The sequence below is a fragment of the Carettochelys insculpta genome, chromosome 1, assembly GCF_033958435.1.
Source record: "Carettochelys insculpta isolate YL-2023 chromosome 1, ASM3395843v1, whole genome shotgun sequence".
Classification (NCBI taxonomy): Eukaryota; Metazoa; Chordata; order Testudines; family Carettochelyidae; genus Carettochelys; species Carettochelys insculpta.
Window position 1 is genome coordinate 239,002,571 of NC_134137.1, and position 20,472 is coordinate 239,023,042.

General features: G+C 49.2%; 1 protein-coding gene across 1 annotated transcript; it reads left to right on the plus strand.

Moving 5' to 3' along the window:
- The first annotated feature begins 1,099 nt into the window (after positions 1–1,099).
- Positions 1,100–20,120, plus strand: LOC142007123 (very long chain fatty acid elongase 4-like). Its single transcript, XM_074983661.1, has 8 exons — positions 1,100–1,197; positions 6,725–6,791; positions 7,939–8,126; positions 10,187–10,267; positions 11,628–11,687; positions 13,354–13,468; positions 14,707–14,834; positions 18,715–20,120. Exons 2-8 carry the CDS (start codon positions 6,734–6,736, stop codon positions 18,883–18,885), a joined length of 801 nt encoding a protein of 266 aa, XP_074839762.1. The 5' UTR covers positions 1,100–1,197; positions 6,725–6,733; the 3' UTR covers positions 18,886–20,120.
- Positions 20,121–20,472: the final 352 nt, after the last annotated feature.

Below are 20,472 nucleotides of genomic sequence, written 5' to 3' on the forward strand. Positions count from 1 at the left end.
GATTAGAAGCTAAAGTATCTATATGGGAACAAATATTTTTAAAAGGGCTCTCCAGTCGAGCAGAGAAACGTATAACGTGATACAGTGGCTGGAAACTGGAGTTAAATAAATTCGGACTGGAAATTAGGTGTCAAATTTTTAACTGTGAGACTAATTAACCACTGAAATAATAGAACAAGGTTCATAGTGGATTCTCCCTCATGATATTGCACTTCTTCTAGGAAAATCATAGTTTCCAAGAGTTAATACTGCTCTCAGGAATGGAAGTGGCATATCATGTAAAGGGAAATTCTAGCCAATGCTCATTAATGGTGGTATCAAACTCACCTTAAAACACATGAGGAATGGTACTTGGTGATCTTGTAGGGAATTTTCCCTGTCTCATTTAAAGATGGTCCCTGATTCTTCCCCCCAGGGATGGAGGCTGGAAATAAAGAAGAAAATTGTTTCTAATGTCTCACTCCCCCAGTGAGGATTTATTTGCTGGTGGCTCTCAGCACTTTCTGTGCTGTCATCTAATTTGGATTTATGACTTTTGGAGATGATGGAAAAGCCCCTTGAACAAATCCTCATGGGGGAGAAGAGTGGGGTTCTGCAAAAGTGCTCCTAACAGTGCTTTTCCCACAGGTTTTTCCCAGTCTAGTAGCCATGTTCCTCTTCATCTCACATGGTTTGAAAAGCTGATGCAACATGTCCCTAAGGCAGAGTACAGAAGGCACTCATGTTTCTCACGTGAAGACTTGACATCGTTCCCAGACATGAGGCTGAAGGGCAGAGATTCATTCTTGTGGAAGATCAGCCCTATTTAACCTTTGCTTTCCCAGCCTTAATCTGACAAAGCACTTGTGGAGCAGTAAAACTGGTTGGGGGAGGGGAATGTGATGTAACTTCAGATCAAACAAAGTCAGAGGCTGCTGTCAGCAATGGTGGTGCTCACAGCTCACAGTCATTTGTGGTAAGCACCACAGACGTTCTCTGAATCTTACGTAAAAGCCACAGCTCAGAGCCGTTGTGTGAGAACCCATAGGACAAAATACCTACTTCAGGTGAGGAGACGGAAATGTGGCATGGTTCCTACTTAACAGCACAGACTCTGGCAGCTCTTTGTTCTGCTGCCTCAGGAAGGACTGGAAAGGTTTCTGCACTCTGACAACATTCCTGCAAAAAGAGAGAAATTACAGTATCTCATCTGGAGGGGTAAGTCTGCCCTGTGCAGGGGGTGGTTCTCTGTCACTAGGGGTTCAGCTCACTATTTGTGAGGAGAGGAGTGGGAGAGGAATAGTCTGCGCTGTGTGTAGTATACATGTGTGTTTCTGTAACCACAAGGAAATCCTCCTTGCTTTGACTGAGAGCAAGTTGTTAATCCCTTCACAGATCTCTGCTGGAAACTTCTGCCCCAGTGAGGTGAGTGGACACCTCCAGTGTCACCCTGGGTATAAGAGTGATCATGTCAGAGGATATTGATGTTGGGGAGGGGAAGTACTTGCGAACAACCACGTAAAAGTGGAGGGGTGTGTGAATGTTACATGAGTGGGAGAGAAAAAGACCTTTGTGTATGTCTCTGAGTATGATTGTTCTGTAAGTTTTAGAATGTGATTGGGCACCTGTCAGATTGCATTACGGCTCTCAGCCGGAAGGTGTGTTATAAAGTAGGTAAAGACCAAACTGGCTCTGTTTCACCAGTATGAATCTGTAACAATACCATTAACTGTAATGCTTTTTCTCCAGATTTACAATGACGTACATGAGAACAAAATTTAGCCCAGTGTCAGGCCTGGTCTAGTCTGCTTTTGTACTAGTATAGCTCTGTCAGGGAGGGGTGTCCTTCCTCACTCCCATCCTGAGATAGTTGCGTCTGTACAACCACTAGTATAGACACAATTACACCAGTATAAAGAATGTGTATACAGCTGACAGTACAGCCATATCAGTGGGTGTTGTAGCTGTGGCTCCCACCTCCTCAGATAAATAGCAGTGCTGTGAAGACTGGCTCTTACCCTGTAGACGGGAGAGCCATTGAAGAAGAGGCTGCTCAGGCTACTGGAGAAGGCTTGAGCAGGTACTGCTCCTTTAAGCTACGTCTACACGTGTATGCTACATCGAAATAGCTTATTTCAATGTAGCGACATCGAAATAAGCTATTTCGATGAATAGCGTCTACACGTCCTCCAGGGCTGGTGCCGTCGACGTTGGGCAGCACCACATCGAAGTAGGCACTGCAGGGGAGCGTCTACATGCCAAATCGGCACACATCGAAATAAGGGTGCCAGGAACAGCTGCAGACAGGGTCACAGGGCAGACTAGCACTTCCGGGGCAACAGCTAGCCGCTCCCTTAAAGGGCTCCTTCCAGACACACTCAGCCTGCACAGCATGCGGTCTGCAGAGCCATAGGCACGCACACCTCGGCGAAGCAATGTGGACCCCCAGCAGCAGCAGCCAGAGGTCCACACAGCCGCCCCTGCAGGAGCAGTGCTCGCCCTGCTCAATGCTATGCAGGAGGCAGCTGATCACCTTTTAGTCACAGAAGAGGAGCTGCCCGCAGGGAAGGAGGAAGCAGCCGCAGATGCTGCTGTCCTCTGTGCGTCCCCCTCCCGCACCCCCGCCACACACGCCGCCAGCTGTGGAGCTACCCCATGAGCACTGACTGGTGGGAGCGGCTGGTGCTCGGCGAGTAGGACAACGACCGCTGGCTCCAGAACTTTTGCATGAGCTGGCAGACATTCCTGGAGCTCTGCCAGTGGCTCACCCCCCATACTGAGGCACCAGGACACCACCATGGGGTGTGCCCTCAGTGTCGAGAAACAGGTCGGCATTGCTGTCTGGAAGCTGGCCACTCCAGACAGCTACCGATCCGTGGGGCAGCAGTTTGGTGTGGGCAAGGCCACCGTCGGGGCTGTCCTCATGGAGGTAAGAGGATCCAATGGGGGGGGAAGCCCTGGGGGTGGAGGGAGCCCTGGAGGTGGAGGGCAGCCCTGGGGTGGGGAGGGAGCCCTGGGGGCGGAGGGCAGCCCTGGGGGGGAGGGCCAGACACACCCTGCACACCCCTCACTGGTGCTCTCCCATGTCCTTCCCCTGCAGGTCGTCCGCGCCATCAACGCCCTGCTCCTCCACAGGCTCGTGAGGCTTGGGGACCTGGATGCCGCCATCGTGGGGTTTGCCAGCCCAGGCTTCCCAAATTGCTTCGGGGTTCTGGCTGGGATCCATATCCTCATCCGTGCCCCGGAGCACAGCGGAGGACGTTTTCTGAACAGGAAGGGCTACCATTTGGTGGTCCTCCGGGCCTTGGTGGACAGCCGGGGCCGCTTCCTGGACATTTATGTTGGGTGGCCTGGCAGCACCCACGACACCCGGGTGTTCAGGAATTCGGGCCTGTGCCGCCGGCTGGAGGTGGGGACCTACATCCCCCAGCGGGAGGTCCCTGTGGGGACACCACCATGCCCCTCTGCGTCATCACAGACGCGGCGTACCCTCTCTGGCCCGGGCTCATGCACCCTTACACGGGCCATCTCTCAGCCAGCCAGGAGCGCTTCAACACGCTCCTGAACCATGAGCGCCAGGTGGTTGAGTGCACTTTTGGCCACCTCAAAGGGCGCTGGAGGTGTCTCCTCACCCGCCTTGATGCAGGCCCCACCAACATCCCCCAGATTGTGGGCACGTGCAGCGCACTCCACAACCTGGTTGAGAGCAAGGGGGAGGCATTCTTTCAGGGCTGGGCTGTGGAGGCTGGCAGGGCTGACATGCAGCCACCCGCTGCCCCCAGTCGCCAGGTGGACCCCGAGGGGATCCGGGTTTGGGAGGCCCTGCGGGCCCATTTCAACCAGGCCATGGGGTGAACACTGGCAGGCCCCCACTGCAGCCCCCCATCCTCCACAACACTCCCTGCCCCCACACCCACACCACAGAGCACCCAATAGCACCCCTGCAACTTTTCTTGCAAATAAAAATAGACCTGTTGTTTTTGAAACCAAAACAAAACAGTGCATTCTCTTATATTAAAATACTAACTATATATATATATATATATATACAATATATATACAGTGTAAGAACAAAAGGGGGGAACTATTTACATGGGGGGGCAGGTACCATAAAAGAACAGGGGTCTAACACAAACTAAATACACAAACATTATAATATGGGGGATATGTACAAAGGGGGTTGGGGCACGTCCTGGGCCCTGCACCCCCTACTGTCCAGCACCTGGGGTTGGCGGGCGCAACCCTCACCTCGGCCTCAGCTCTGGCCGAGGCTGGCTGTGGGCCGGGCGAACCGGCAGGTATGGCAGGCGGGTGTCAGCAGGCTCCAGGTCCCCCTCGGCGGAAGGCCCTGGGGTGGCGGACGGCAGTGGGACGACGGTCGGAGAAGCGGGTGGAGCAGCGGGTGGAGGGGCGGGCAGAGCGGCAGGCGGCGCGGCATGGGGGGGCCAGGTAGTCCGCTATGCGCTCAAAAGTGCGCATAAAGGCCCCCATCCCATGCCTCCTGGCGCCAGGCCAGCACCTGCTCCTGCAAGTCCAGCCGCCGCTCGTCCACCCGCAAGCACCGCTCCGACACCTTCAGCTGCTGCCGGAGGGTCATGAGCAGCTGGGGGTCCGTCGCCGTCCTCTGCTGGTGGTGGCTCCGCTGTCGGCCCTGCCCTGGGGCAGGTTGGTGCTCTGCCGAGGGGCTGGCCTGCAACGATGGCCCCTGTGGGCTGTCTGGGACCACTGACACCTCGCCGGCGCTCTCCGGGCCCTCTGATGGTGCAGCTGCGGAACATGGGGGGAAGAAGAGTGGAGACAGCCATTAGTGTGGCCCCCAAGCCGTGGCCCTTGTCCCCCCCACCCCTCCGCTGCTGGTTCCCCATCCCCATCCCCAGGAGATGCTGCTGCTGCTGATGGGTGTCCCACCCCTCCCGGGGGACCCTAGGTTCCACTCCCCCCATCCCCAGGGATGGGGCATGGCACTGTCCTGCTGGGGAGGCAGGGGCTGATGCACTCTTCTGAGGGACATGCCACTGCTGTCCTTGGGGCCATGGTCATCTGGGCATGTGGAGGGCCCTGGTCATGTCTGTTGTCCCCGCCCCTCAACCCTGGGGGTGTGCACCGGGGGGGTACATACCTGATGGTCCGCTCCCACGGTCGGGGGTCACCCTCTGGGCAGACACCCTGCTGGAGCTCCAGGATGGCAGGCTTATGTGGAGCCCCCCATCAGTGGAGGAGGATTCCCCCTCCACCTCCTCCGGCATCCCAGGGGTGGGCTCCTGGGGGGGCCCCTGGGGTACGGGGCTTGCTTCCGGGGTGGACTCCACCTCCGGGGCATGCTGGGCCTTGTCGGCCGAGGTGTCAAGAGTGGCTGGCAGGGAGGAGGTGTACCGGGGGCCCAGGATTTCCCTGAGCTCCCTGTAAAGGGGGCAAGTGGCGGGGGTGGCGCCAGATTGTCTGGCCGCATCCCGGGCCCGGGCGTAACCCTGCTGCAGCTCCTTAATCTTACTCCTGACGTGGTCAGGAGTGCGGGCAGGGTGACCCCGGGCAGCCAGGCCCTCGGCCAGCCGAGCGACACACATCCGCGTTCCGCCTCTTGCTCCCCATTACCTGGAGCACCTCCTCCTCGCTCCAGAGCCCCAGCAGGTCCTGGATCTCGGCCTCCGTCCAGGAGGGGCCCCGCTGCCTTTTCCCAGGCTGACTGCCAGGCTGGGAGCCCTGGCTTCTCTTGGGGGGGGTGCCCTGGGGGCGCTTGGGGGGCTGGCGGGTCGCCATTGCAGCGGGGGGGTATCTTGGGGCTGCAGGGAGGCGTGCAGGCTGGCCGCGTGTTACTGCTGCTGCCTGCACACTCTCTCAGCTTCCTGCACAGGAAGGCAGCGGGTGGGGAGCTTTAACGGGCCACTGCACGCGGTGACCGTAGAGCTCAGGGGCTGGAGAGAGCGTCTCTCAACCCCTCAGCTGACGGCCGCCATGGAGGACCCCACTCTTTTGATGTTGCGGGACACGGATCGGCTACATGTGCCCTACTTCGACATTGAATGTCGAAGTAGGGCGCTATTCCCATCCCCTGATGGGGATAGTGACTTCGACGTCTCGCCACCTTACGTCGATTTCAACTTCGAAATAGCGCTCGCCCCGTGTAGACGTAGAGGGCGCTATTTCGAATTTGGCGTGGCTACTTCGAAGTAGCTGGTACGTGTAGACGCGGCTTTAGTGGCATAGCAAGGTGAGAGCCTGAGGACCAGCCAGGGAGCACACTAAAAGGGTGTGACCACTCTGATCTGCACATAGATCTAATCAGTGACTGATGCTGGGCCAGGTACTGCTACTGTGTTTGCTGACAAAGTGGCTCAGTGGTTACTGATAACAGAGCCGGGAGTGATTTCTGGGTCAAATTCCTGCCTCCCCAAAGGTTATAAGTGAGGTCTCCCTCACAAAGCAAGCATTGACAATCCAGAGCTACCAGTAAGGGGAGCCCTTAACACATACCACATTATGTACACCAGTATAGTTAAAACAATATAATGGAGCAGAGAAGGCGTCAAGAAGTTAAATTTACCCTGGGTCTGAGTAGGGTTGCTTTGGATGACAAATCAGTGCAAGTGAGTCTCTGAGAGGGGTCGACATCTGAACATCCATGTGTGTCTGCCCTATAGTCCATGCCTTTTGATAACCAGGGGACTCTACTCATTCAAGGTTCCTGGAGTAGTGTAAATGGGGTGAGAGGATAACAAAGTTAAATCTCATTTTGCTTTCCATTCAGGAATCTGGAATGGCTTCCACCTGGCAGAAAATGCAAGAGTTCTACAACTGGGCCCTTGAAAATGGAGGTAGGTGGAGAAGTTGCTTTGCGTGGAAACTGCCCAAACTCAGCATTAGGTGGCTCTGTAGGATTTACAAACCATTAATAAGAATCATCTCCCACTTGAGCTTACTTCCTTTCCTTGGACCATGGCAAAAATCTGACTTCCCGACCAAGATCTTGAGGTTTTTTTTAGCTATACCCAAAGGAAACTCCATCTTGTGAGGTGCAGTGAGGGATTTCAGTGTCTTAGTTCTTAAAAAAGGAATTTCTTTTACTTTTATGCACATTTGTAAGGTAACGTTGTACCCCACATACATCTATGTTGTGATAACTCATGACGCAGTGGTCCTCCAATAATGCTGTTTTAGTTTTTTTTCACTTAGGCACAGGTGTGCAGCTCAGTGGAAATTTTAATTTAGCATGAAATATTTTTTCTGACTCAAAAAGTGTATAGGGTACAAATGTACCACAGTTGTGTTGCTATGTATGTGGGGAGTCCAGACATGGAATAGCAGGTGGGTGCAGGGCAGGGCTGAGGGGCACTGGCAGAACTGTGTGGACAGCCCAGGGCTAGAATAGTAGAGGAACTGCAGAGCAGGACTGAGGGGCACTGGCAGAGCTGGCTGGGGAGCTCAGGGCTGCAATAGCAGGGCTGCAAGGTAAGACCAAGGGCCATGGTGTGTGCTACTCAAGGATGGAAAGGATAAGGGATGCTGAGGCACTCTGACGGAGTTATGTGGATGGCCGGGTCTGAAATAATAGCAGAATCTGTGAATGAGAACTGAGTTGCCTTTGCACACCTGAGGGTGGATTCTACAGCTTGTGTATTATGCAGTGCTATGTGTCTGTTTTAGGGCAGCAGTTTTGGGGATGACAATGCTATAATTTTGCTGAGCAATTTCCTCATGGCAAAGCAGCAGCCACATCAACAGAAGAGTGTCCTGCCTTCTGTTACCAAAACACTGTGATTTGCAGGGGTGTGGAAAAGGAATGGAAAAACACATGGGGATTTTCTGGGATACAAGAAGGGTGTGGGGAACCCAGAGATGGAGGGGATAAATTAAAATCCAGGGTAGGAGAAGGTTTTTTTAAATACTATAAATCCTCTTTCCCTCTCGAGGCTAACAAGCCACCCGGCTCTTTGCTTTTGTGCAATGTATTTTGCCTTGCAGACCCAAGGACAGACCCCTGGCTCCTGGTTTACTCCCCATTTCCAGTCACGCTTCTCTTCACCCTCTACCTCTTCTTTGTGGCACTGGGGCCACGCTTCATGAGGAAGTGGGAGCCACTGAGGCTCAAGGGTCTTCTGACCATGTATAATCTGGCCCTGGTGGTTTTGTCCGCCTATATGTTCTATGAGGTAAGCAGAAGGGATTAGTTCCATATGGGTAAACGTTTGGAGGGGGACCTGAAGCAGGAGCCCATTAAACTCCTTCGCAGGTGAATCACCACAGACTAAAGGAAGAAGTGACAGAGGACTGGGAAGTGTTTTCAGTCGTCCACTAGAGGGTATGTTCTGCTCTGGTAAGTATTGTGGTGAAGTCCCTATGGCAGCAGTTCTCAGAGTGGGGGACACCCCGGAGGGAAGTGAGAAGCTTAAGGGGCGAAATAACTTACTGTGCACATTAGAGCTAGGCAGCTGGGGAGCTGCAGAGCTGGGTAGACGCCTAGCTGTGAAAGCAGCACTGCTGTCGGCAGCAGCACAAAATAAGGGTAGTATGGGCCTGCCAACACGGAGAGGCAAAGGGGACAATTCTGCTGAAGTAGAAGAGGTGGTGGCTGGAGCTCCAGGTGCCTTTGAATTACTGTGGCAGTGCTGCTCTGTCTGGGATGGGAAGGGTGGTGCTGTGGTCCTGCTGGTGCTGAAGACTGAATGACCTAGGCCCTGTCCCTTCCACCATTGTCACCTCCCCTTCTGTGTGTGGAGCCAGAACCCCCTCCACCTTGTCCCAGGGCCCATGGTGGCTCTCAGCAGTACTGGGGTAGCATGACTGGTGGTATCACTGCCTTCAGAGCTAAGCTTCCAGCCAGCAGCTGCTGCTCTCTGCTTTGGCTTCCAAGCTGGCTGGCTGGAGCATGGAGCTGCCAGCCAGGTGCTGAGGAAAAGGGGACAAAAACTAATTTGACTGCATAGTAATTTGAAAACCAGTGCTCTGTGGGTATGTCTACACTTCACTTAGGTACCCACGGCTGACCTGTGCTTGCTGACTTGGGTTAAGAGGCTGTTTCACTACAGCATAGACATTCAGGTTCTAGCTGCAACATGAGTTCAAGTACCCTCCCACTTCTTGGGATCCTAGAGCTCAGGCTTCAGCCAGAGCCAGAAGGGCTACCCTTAAACAACCCCTTAGCCTGAACTCTACACCCCCAAGTCAGCTGGCACTGGCCAGATACCTGTCTTTAACTGCAGTGTAGGCATCTCTTGTATGGTAAGTTCAATTTCCCCAAAATGTTGCAGCCTTTCCGAATGCACTGTCCCTGAGAGTTTGTACGCTTAATGCTGGTCAAAGGTCACTGAATGGCAAACCAGAACAAAATCCACTACGTAGCAACCACAGAACACATGATGTACACTTGTCCCCTAAGGTGTGCCTCATCCATGACTGGATCCATCTCTAAGAGCATCAGAGAAATATTTTTTTTCCAGATGCTGGCAATCACGTCTGCTGAGACTTCCAACAAAGGTGCAAATTAATGCCACTGGCAATGGAAGAGAAGTTTATTTTTATTGATATAGTTTTTAATATTGTGAGAACTTTTCCATAAGGAACTGAGCTGAGATCAACTCATTTCATGTAGGCATTGAATACCCATCCAGTGATTAGAACTGAGCACATGTGATGTGAACTAATGAACTTGACTTTTTAGCTACTGTTTTCAGAAATATTATGAAATTCTTGCATTTGTTTCAAAAACTGCAAATTTCTCTTGCACATAGTTCCAGTCCTGAAGATCGATTCACTTCTCACCTTTTCTTGGTCAGTTACTGGGACTACATGGCATGGTTTCAGCTCCCTCACTGGATGGCTAATGTAACTTAGCAACACAAATGGAAAGGTGATGTTTATAAACCAATACACAATTCAAAATTTGCTTTCGCAGAATTCTCTAGCTTAGAATTCACTTTTCATTCTAGCAAAGCTCATGCACTCAAATATGTGCAACAAAAGGTCACAGACATGGTCACATCGAAATTTACTTTCAGAGTCCATCGAATAGGGAGTGCAAATATTTGCCCACCTGTAGTGGTAAATTTGAGTCATCATCAGCCTGTTCTGGGTTGGAACTGCTTGCTTAGCATTAGAGGGGAAATCTTGCTGGGAACAAGGGAGTATGAAAGACAGAAGCAGATGAATGATGGAGAATGGGTTGTTCTTAGTGTTCTTATTTTTTAATTTTTTTTTCTTCCTCTTCTTTCAGTTCCTGGTAACTTCAATCCTGGACAACTACAGCTACCTGTGTCAGCCAGTGGATTACACCCGAAGCGAGTTGGGAATGCGGGTACAGTTTCATACAGAACTGTCTTGGGTCCCTCTCGTTCTTCAGAGACAGATGTTTATTTTTTTTCCAGGAATACTGGTGCCAAACTGCACTCTGGCTATGTCCTATAAAGGGTTTGATTCTATTCCCCTACTTTCAAATCCACTTGACTGGATTTGCTTCAGCACCAAAGGAATCTCTATAACTCATGGCACAAGCTGTCTGCGTTTTCTACCTTAGTTTCATAAAGGGTAATGGATGCAGTATGTGTCACTTAAATCCCTGGTTTTTTAATAATTCTGTATCTTTGCCATGTTTCTATGTGTCTGCAAATGCTGATAGGCTTTGAATGAGCATTGGTGTGGAGCTGGATCTGTGGATTGGACCCACCTCCCATGCTGATGGGCCCACTGTTTTGCCATGAGGCTGAAAATACTTCATGATCAGTGAAATAATACTCCACCCTTGCCCTACCAAAAATAAATGAACAATCAACTAACTAACATAAATAACACAGGCTGAATTTTTACCTTGTAAAAAGGGAGATCCATAACGTCTGCTAAGAACGTCCATATGTCTTTTTATTTTATCTAGAAGGAAGTCACATACCATGATGAATGGCATCAGTGTGGCTACGGCCCCTTATTTAGAAATAACAGCCATTATTTTGAAATAACTTTGCTGTCATTTACATTATGCACACACTATGTCAAAATAAATTCAAAATACCAGGTGTATTATTTCAAAATTGGTAAACCTCATTGCAGAAGGAAGAGCACCTATTTTAAATTAACTATTTCATGATAGATGCTGTTAAGACATGGGATAGTGCTTATCTATTTTGAAATACTCTCCATTCCCTGTCTTACATAGTTATTTCAAAATAAGCGCTATTTTGAAAGCATTATGTATGCAGAGTGCTATTTTGACATACACTTTTGTGTGTAGCAGCCCTATGTCCGAATAGCTATTCCAGAATAGCTTACTTCAAAATAGGGCTGCAGGGTAGATGTAGTCTATATGACCCTCAGGTGAAGAGGTACTGAAAACAAACATGGAGGTAGCTATGTCTCTCAGGAGTTTGAAAAATTCACACCTGCGAGAGAAGTATCAATGCCGACATAGCACTCCTGCGTAGACCATGCTTGGAAGAATTCTTCCATTGACCCAGTTCCATCTGTTGAGGGCGTCAGATTAAATACAACAATGGGAAAAGCCCTGCTGTCCCTGTAGTGAGTGTTTACACAGAAGCATTACAGCTGTGCAGCTGCAAAGATGTAGCTATGCTGCTGTTGGGTTTCAAACGTAGACATGCCTAAGTTAGTTAGATGTTGAACAACGACTTTTGTCGGTATCAGACAGCATTTCTTTGTCTTCCCAGCAGATGGCGAGAGTATGTTGGTGGTTCTTCTTCTCCAAAGTCATTGAGCTGCTTGATACGGTAAGATGGGAATGGCCAAATTGAGGGGGCTGAGGCTCTCTAATAAATCACTGGCTCTAATCCCCCTCAGGGATGATGCCAAGGCTGATTCTCTATTTATTCTGTAGGAGGCTGCTGCCTTTCAGTACATGCTCACTTGCTCTCTCTCACACACACGCTCATGTGTATGCTGCCTGCCCATTTCAGAGAATATTGCTGGTACTGCCATGGCCAGAGGGCACAGCTTCATGGTAATGTCATATGGAAACCACATTCCTTCAAACCTCTAACCTTGCCATTGGCACTAGCCCAGCAAGTTTCCTTACTAGCATCTTATTGTGAGAGCTGTGCCTTCTCTGTCCTAGTGACTGCATACCTGCCCCTGTATTCTCTGAGGGGAAGTTTTCCTTAAACCTAGTGCCAGCCCCCTTTGCATAAACACACTTTCTGGTATTTAGGTCACTCAGAATACCAGGGGTTCATGCAGACCCAAGATGAGAAACCTGAACCCAAGCAGCAAGTGAGAGACAGACTGGTGAGGTTACACACTTACACAACAAGAGAATTCAGTCCCCAAATGTGACTGCAGAGCTAATTTCACAAACTGGTTAAGTCTGTTGTTGCATCTTCCCCTTTGCCAGTAGATCCAGCCTGATCTTTCTCTCTCTTTCCAAAGAATGATGTTATGCTAAAGAGTGAACAGCCTCGAACTATGCAGGTGTAAGACCCAGACTCTCCACTGCTGCATGTGCATTGGCCAGATGAGATTGTTGTAAGCCACTGAACCTGGGATAAGAATTTTTGTCCCGGCTGAGTTTTGATGTACCTTGAATGTCCATCATAGAGGATAACTGCTCCAGAGTGATCTATTGGACTTCACTTGCATTTCAAATGACAGCCTGGACCCTAAAGGGGGAACTGATCAGCAAGGGCAGGGTGCTGGCTGGATTGCTTAGAACCCCTAGAAGTGATCTGGGCTGGGAAATACTTTGACAGCCTCTATCTCAAATTTTAGGAGTGTAGGGACTGCCTATGAACTGGGTCAATTTGGAAGATTAAAAGTTGCATGGCTAACGAGCTTTCATACCCCACCGCATTCTGAGTAGCAACTGTGGGCTGTTGCCCCAGTCACCACTGACCAGAAAGCAGTTCTTCCTGGTAGTAACAGAGCAGCATATGAGAGGATGATACCACCCACTTGCCAAGTGGGAATGCCATCACATTTTGGCTGCTCAATGTGATGCCTCCCCTGGATATCTGTCCCCGGTGCCAATGGGCATGTAACATGTGCTGCAGCGTCCTGGACTGCAAACAATCCCCAGATCCAGACACCTCCAAGCTATACAGAAGATTAGGTCTGGATCTAGATGTTATGTCTCAGTCCCATCTTTGTGGGTAACCACTGTATGAGTCTGCAGAGGAAACCCCAGGGTACTGAGGCTTTGTGGAAAAGGCACTCTCCTTTGGCCTCTCTCCTTCCAAATGCCATAAGGTCCATGCCTGTGTCTTGGATTTGCCATTCCTCGACTTGGCTTCTAAAGGGAAGAATGTTACTTCCCCAAGATGCAAACAGAATGAACTTGGACTACTTCAGGTCAGCCCTGGCTTCCCTGACCCCCCTGCACTCTGAAGCCTTGTCTGAACATATGGAAGAACTAAATAGTTTTTTTCTTCTGAATTCTTTCAGGTCTTCTTCATTCTGCGTAAGAAGTGTGATCAGGTGACTTTTCTGCATGTGTATCATCATGGCACCATGCTCTTCAATTGGTGGGCTGGTGTCAAATATGTGCCTGGGGGACAGGGTAAGCTTCACTCCACTGGGCATAATCAGTCTCCATCTTTGTTTGAGAGATAATTAGAACCCTGCATCTTGACTGACTAGTGGACAGAAACCTCACTGCATGTTACCCACTCTGATAGTGAGAGACAAAGATATCACAGCTGATACGTGCTAGAGCCTTTATTGAACTGTTCCATCCATCTTTGGACAGTCTAATCACTGCCTTGTTCAGGACAAGACTGCCCCACTCACCGCCCGCACAGAAATGAGAAAACCAGTCCAGGGCCTATGTTTGCCCTTGTTTAATTTTTTTCTGAAAAGCAGGATGCCCTCATTTTCTACTCAGCTGAGGCCTGTCCCACACGCTGCTGTATCCAGATCCAGGCTGCCTCATTCACACTCCAGATAATATCCAGACAGAAATTTGTGCACTTGTAGGAATTTTGTACAAGAAGCAGTATTGCAAAAGGCCTTGATAATCTGAGTGCTCTGCAGTATGGAATCCAGCATTCCTTCTTCTATCTTTGCATCTCCTGTCTGTCCATTCTAGGCAATGGTTAGGGCTGAGCCCTCCCAGTGGGTTGGAATTAAGTGCTTCTTTGGCTGGGTCTACACAAACCCCTTCCTTTCGAAAGGGGCATGTTAATGAGTGGGTTTGAAAGATGCTAATGAGGTGCTGCAATGAATATATGCAGCACCTCATTGGCATAATGGCAGCCACAGCGATTCGAAAGTGCAGCTTTTTGAATTGCGCGCCACCCATGGAGATGGGACCTTCCGAAAGGATCCCCCCTAGTTTTTGAAAGCCCTTCTTCCTATGTTAGCTCGAACATAGGAAGAAGGGCTTTCGAAAACTGGGGGGTCCTTTCAGAAGGTCCCGTCTCCACGGGCGGTGTATGATTTGAAAAGCCGTACTTTTGAATCGCCGTGGCTGCCATTATGCTAATGAGGTGCTGCATATTCATTACAGGGACTCATTAGCATCTTTTGAACCTGCTTATTAACATGCCCCTTTCAAAAGGAAGGGGCTTGTGTAGACCCGGCCTTTGAGAGGGAGAGATGGTATAGGATGGTGGGTCATGTTTCTAGAGCATTCTTAGTGAAGTTTGGTAACTAAAGGGTGACACACGTGTATGGGTGACAAGAGGAGAAAATTTTGGACATCCCACCCAGGAGTGATGTCTGTTAGCACAGCAGGATGGGTCTCATAGACTCTTTGTGTCTTGTTCATCCTTCTTTCATATATTCTCTGTTCTACAGCCTTCTTCATTGGGATGTTGAACTCCTTTGTGCACATCTTCATGTACCTGTACTATGGGCTGGCCAGTATGGGACCACAAATGCGGCGTTACCTGTGGTGGAAGCGCTATCTCACCATCCTGCAGCTGGTAATTAATCCCATACATCCACCCCCTCCTTCTCCAGTCCTGGAACAGGGTGGCACTAATTTTCTGTTTGTTCCCTCCTTGGCTCTCTCATTCCTGGTCTAACCTACTGGAATGTCCATCTCCCTGGCTCTCCTACTGCAATGGACCAGAGAAAAGTCTGGGTTGTGTGACACTCAGGAATAAGCCAAGAAACATTCAATACCTACCACAACTTTTTCCAGACAAGCCTTATCCCTATGAAGGAAGGAAACAGACAGAAGACTTTACATGTCCATAACCCTCCACACACCAATTCACACAGCAACTTTCTAAAACTTTTCTGTTTTGCAGAATAGTATATTTCATCCAGTGATAGATCATTCAAGTCACAGACTCCTTACCAGGAAGACTTGACTTTTTATATATGGCGGCTGTCTCCATGCCTCACTTTCCCCCCATTGAAGTCCTAAACAAGTGACTTGATTTTTTTTTCAGAGAATCATAGAATCCTAGGGCTGGAAGAGTCCTCAAGGGGACATCTAGTTCAACCCCCTGCTCAAAGCAATAGCAACCCCAACTAAATCATCCCAGCCAGGGCTTTGTCAAGTCTCACCTTGAAAACCTCTACAAATGGAGATTCCACCACCTGCCTAGGCAATTCATTCCAGTGCTTCACCACCCTTCTAGAGAAGTTGATTTTCCTAATATTCAACCTAGGCCTCCCCCATTGAATCTTGAGACCATTGCTTCTTGTTCTGTGATGGGTCTCAGCCTCTCCTCATAAGTCATGTACCTCGGCCCTCTAATCATTTGTCCGTTATCTTTCTCTGGATAGTGGGGGGCAAAACTGGACCCAGTACTCCAGATGTAGCCCCACCAATGCTGAATGGAGGGGAATAATCATGTTCCTTAATCTGCTGTCAGTGCTCCTACTAATGCCAACCAATATGCCCTTAGCCTTCTTGGCAGCAAAGCCGCACTGTTGAGTTATATCCAGCTTCCCATCCACTCTAGTCCCCAAGTCCTTTTCTGAAGAATTACCACTTAGCCAGTTGGTCCCCAGCCTACAGTAGTGCATGGAATTCATCCATTCTAAGTGTAGTACTATGCGCTTGACCCAACTGAACCTCATCAGATTTTTGGAAGTGTTGATGAGCACTGGAGTTTGTGGGAGTGGTGCTTGTCCAATAGCTCTGGGAATCAGACTTCCTCTTATTTTGATCCCTTAGTATGAATTTAGGTTGTGTACAGGCAGGCAAAACAAAAAAAAAATTGTAGACCTTGGCTCCTTCTAAATTATCTTCTCTTGGCTGTCTCTTTTTCTCTGTGGCAATTACTGATATTTCAACCATGTGTTTCTCTGTTGCTTAAGGCCAGAGGAGGGCAATGATTACAGCCATGTCCTGGGCAGGGAGTTAATTCCATACAAAGAGAGATTATGAAGGCTAGGTAATTTTGTTGCTGAAAAGAGGAAGAGCAGATCCCATGAAGTTAAAATAATAAAGGGTGTGAAGAAGCCTGATTCGGAGTTCTTGTTTACCCCATGCTGTAATACAAAGACAAGAAGGCCCTGCATGGCTGAACAATTAAAAAATAGAAAATAAGAGAAAAGGCAGTTGTGTTTACACAACATAAGCTACGTCTACACGGGCATGCTACATCAAAATAGCTTATTTCGATGTAGCGAAATCGAAATAAGCTATTTCAGTGAATAGCGTCTACACATCCTCCAGGGCTGGTGCCGTCGACGTTGAACGTCGATGTTGGGCAGCACTACATCACAGTAGGCGCTGCAGGGGAGTGTCTACACACCAAAGCGGCCCACCTCGAAATAAGGATGCCAGGAACAGCCGCAAACAGGGTCACAGGGAGGACTAGCACTTCCGGGGCAACAGCAAGCTGCTCCCTTAAAGGACCCCTCCCAGACACACTTGCACTAAACAGCACAAGATCCACAGAGCCGACAACTGGTTGCAGACCCTGTACATGCAGCATGGATCCCCAGCTGCAGCAGCAGCAGCAGCAGCCAGAAGCCCTGGGCTAAGGGCTGCTGCACACAGTGACCATAGAGCCCCGCAGGGGCTGGAGAGAGCATCTCTCAACCCCTCATCTGATGGCCGCCATGGAGGACCCCACTATTTCAATGTTGCGGGACGCGGATTGTCTACACGTGCCCTACTTTGATGTTGAACATCGAAGTAGGGCGCTATTCCCATCTCCTGTTGGGGATAGTGACTTCGACATCTCGCTGCCTTACATCGATTTCAACTTCGAAATAGTGCTCGCCATGCATAGACAGAATGAACTTGGACTACTTCGAAGTAGCCGGCTCGTGTAGACGCGGATATAAAGTCAATGTAGAGGATGCCGTACTGTGAGGTATTAAGGTGAGTGAGTTAGTAAGATTAAAAAATTGATTAATTATATGAATGAGAGAGTAACAGCTGCAGTTACACTTACTAAACTAAAATTCAAAGGGCTCTCAATACAGATGCTTTAAAGTATAATTTGAACACTATCTGGGGAAAAAAAGACTCACCCTACCCTCAGATATGCAATTCTATCTACGGCATTTGTGTAGTTACAACTGACGTCTCAGAATCAACTTACTTCCCTAGCGAAGTTGGAGCCTCTTTAGTCTCGCATCAATGGCCGAACCCAGAGCAGTCAATTTGGGTGCATCTTCACCAGACGTGCAAAATCAAACTCCAGAAGATCGACCACAGTGCGTGGATCTTCTGGTAAGCTTAGACAAGCCTTCAGACACCTATTTCAAAGCATTGGTTACAGGACAGTATGGCTGCGTCTACACATGCACGCTACTTCGAAGTAGCGGCAGTAACTTCGAAATAGCGCCCGTCACGTCTACACGTGTTGGGCGCTATTTCGAAGTTGAAATCGACGTTAGGCGGCGAGACGTCGAAGTCGCTAACCCCATGAGGGGATGGGAATAGCGCCCTACTTCGACGTTCAACATCGAAGTAGGGACGTGTAGACGATCCGCGTCCCGCAACATCGAAATAGCGGGGTCCTCCATGGCGGCCATCAGCTGGGGGGTTGAGAGATACTCTCTCTCCAGCCCTTGCGGGGCTCTGTGGTCACCGTGGGCAGCAGCCCTTAGCCCAGGGCTTCTGGCTGCTGCTGCTGCAGCTGGGGGTCCGTGCTGCATATACAGGGTCTGCAACTAGTTGTTGGCTCTGTGTATCTTGCACTGTTTAATGAAAGTGTGTCTGGGAGGGGCCCTTTAAGGGAGCGACTTGCTGTTGAGTCCGCCCCGTGACCCTGTCTGCAGCTGTGCCTGGCTCCCTTATTTCGATGTGTGCTACTTTGCCGTGTAGACGTTCCCTCGCTGTGCCTATTTCGATGTTGGGCTGAGCAACGTCGAAGTTGAACATCGACGTTGCCAGCCCTGGAGGACGTGTAGACGTTATTCATCGAAATAGCCTATTTCGATGTCGCAACATCGAAATAAGCTATTTCGAAGTTGCGTGCACGTGTAGACGTAGCCTATGAGAGAAGGGGCACAAAAGGAGACTGACTAGTGACCTGATCTTGTGTGGCAGGGGGTAAGATACTGAATTTTACACACAAATTTCCTACTCCCTTGTGGCAGTGGGCAGGATCCAAAACTTCATGGACCCATGACATCCTTCATCATGATAGGAAGCCAAATATTGGAGTTGGTTTATAAATGGTCTCCTTGGTTTATAAATGGTGGGAGACGTACTATCTAACATGCTTCAGCCTAGAAGAATGCTTGTTCAGGACTGATTGGACCAAGGGTCTCTTGAGATGTAGCTAGTAGACGGATGCTGGACTGGATGGACCAATAGTTACTTGTAGCTTAACTATTTTGTTATGTAGCATCTCTAATCTGGCTTCTTTTTTCTCCCTCTGTCAGTGCCAGTTTGTGGCCATCGCCATTCATTCATCCTACAACCTCTTCACAGAGTGCCCATTTCCTGATGGTTTCAATATTGCAGTCTTCCTCTACATCCTCAGCCTCATTGTTCTCTTCCTAAACTTCTACTACTGGACCTACATCCGGGGAAAGCGAGAAAAACTAACATGAAGGAGAAGAGCATAGTCTGAAGACATTGCTGGAATCCTCATACACTCTACTGCTTCTACCTCAATGCCACTTAAAAGATGCATTTGGGGGATGGGGGAGGAGCATATGGCAGCTTCTTTGTTGCCTTATAATTATCCTTTGGAAAGGGAAAAGAGACTAGAGGGCTCTGAAAATGTGTACTGAGGGGTTTGCTTATTGAACACTGGTACAAATACAAGCCAAGCTGATAGAGAGTGATAGTCATCAGCATTTGGTGGCCTGTGTGAAATTGAGAACAATGAGAAGTCTTGTTCTTGCACCTTACAGACTAACAGATATTCTGGAGCCTAAACTTTCGTGGGCAAAGACCTTAAATGGGGACAGTGCTAAAACAAAAAAATTTCAAAAATCAAATGGAGAGAGAAATCTCTGAGCTTCAATTTATTTGCAAATTTGACTTCATTAACCATGGATTAAACAGAGAGTGGGAGTGGCTTGCAGCTTACAAAGGCAGTTTCTCTGCTCTGGGTGCTATCATCTCCCCATTAGAATCTGACAAAGGCTCACACCCCACTGTCTGATCTGACTTGTTTTTTTTTCCGCTTTTGATAAGTACTCTTGATACTGGGCCATTTCCGCCTTGCTGAATAGAACTTGTCAGCTCTGGCCCTTCCTCTTATTGGGACCCCACTCATTAAATACCCCACTGAAACCACCCCGCCCCCCCGCCGCTCATGCATCTGATGAAACGGGTGTTTGCCCACGAAAGCTCATGCTCCAAAATAATCTGTTAATCTATAAGGTGCCACAAGACTTCTTGTTGTTCTCAAAGCTACAGACTAACATGGCTACCTCTCTGATACTGTGTGAAATTGTTTGTCTTGGGTCTACTGCTGTAGGACAAGCATCCAAAGCATAGATGTTACCCACAACAGCAAAGTTCAGGAACTCATTGGGATTGGAGGATACATTGTCATCTCTCCCTACCAGGGAGCACGTTCTATTTCCATATTATAACCCTCCCTATTGGGAACAGGCTAACAGAGAGTGGACGTCATCCTGCTCCCTCCTCTTTCACACAAGTGTAACCCTACTGACTTCAGTTTACATCAGGTTAAGTGCGAGAAGAGTCAGGTACTAACCATGGGAAACTTTTTCTGCTGTTTCTCCTGCTCTGTGTCTCAACAAACAGCATCATGTCCACAGCTGTCAATCCAGAACTAATATTCACCGTAAGTAAATTAACGTGATGAAGGGAAACATATTAACATACCATTTTCTGTTGTGTTTTTATTTATCTTTTGATTGTTGTTGTCATTTTGTCATTTTGATGAATGACAATGGACAGCGTCTCCTTAAACTGTGCACGTACCACAATCTGTGCATCACAAACACATTCTTCCAAACAAAGCTACAGCACAGAGTGTCGTGGAGACACCCACGCTCGAAGCACTGGCATCAACTTGATGTGGTCATCACTAGGTGTAATAACCTCAAAAATGTCCTTCTGACACGCAGCTATCATAGTGCTGACTGTGATACAGATCACTCACTAGTTTGCTCCAAGCTCAAGCTGAGACCCAAGAAGCTGTACCACTCTAAACCTGC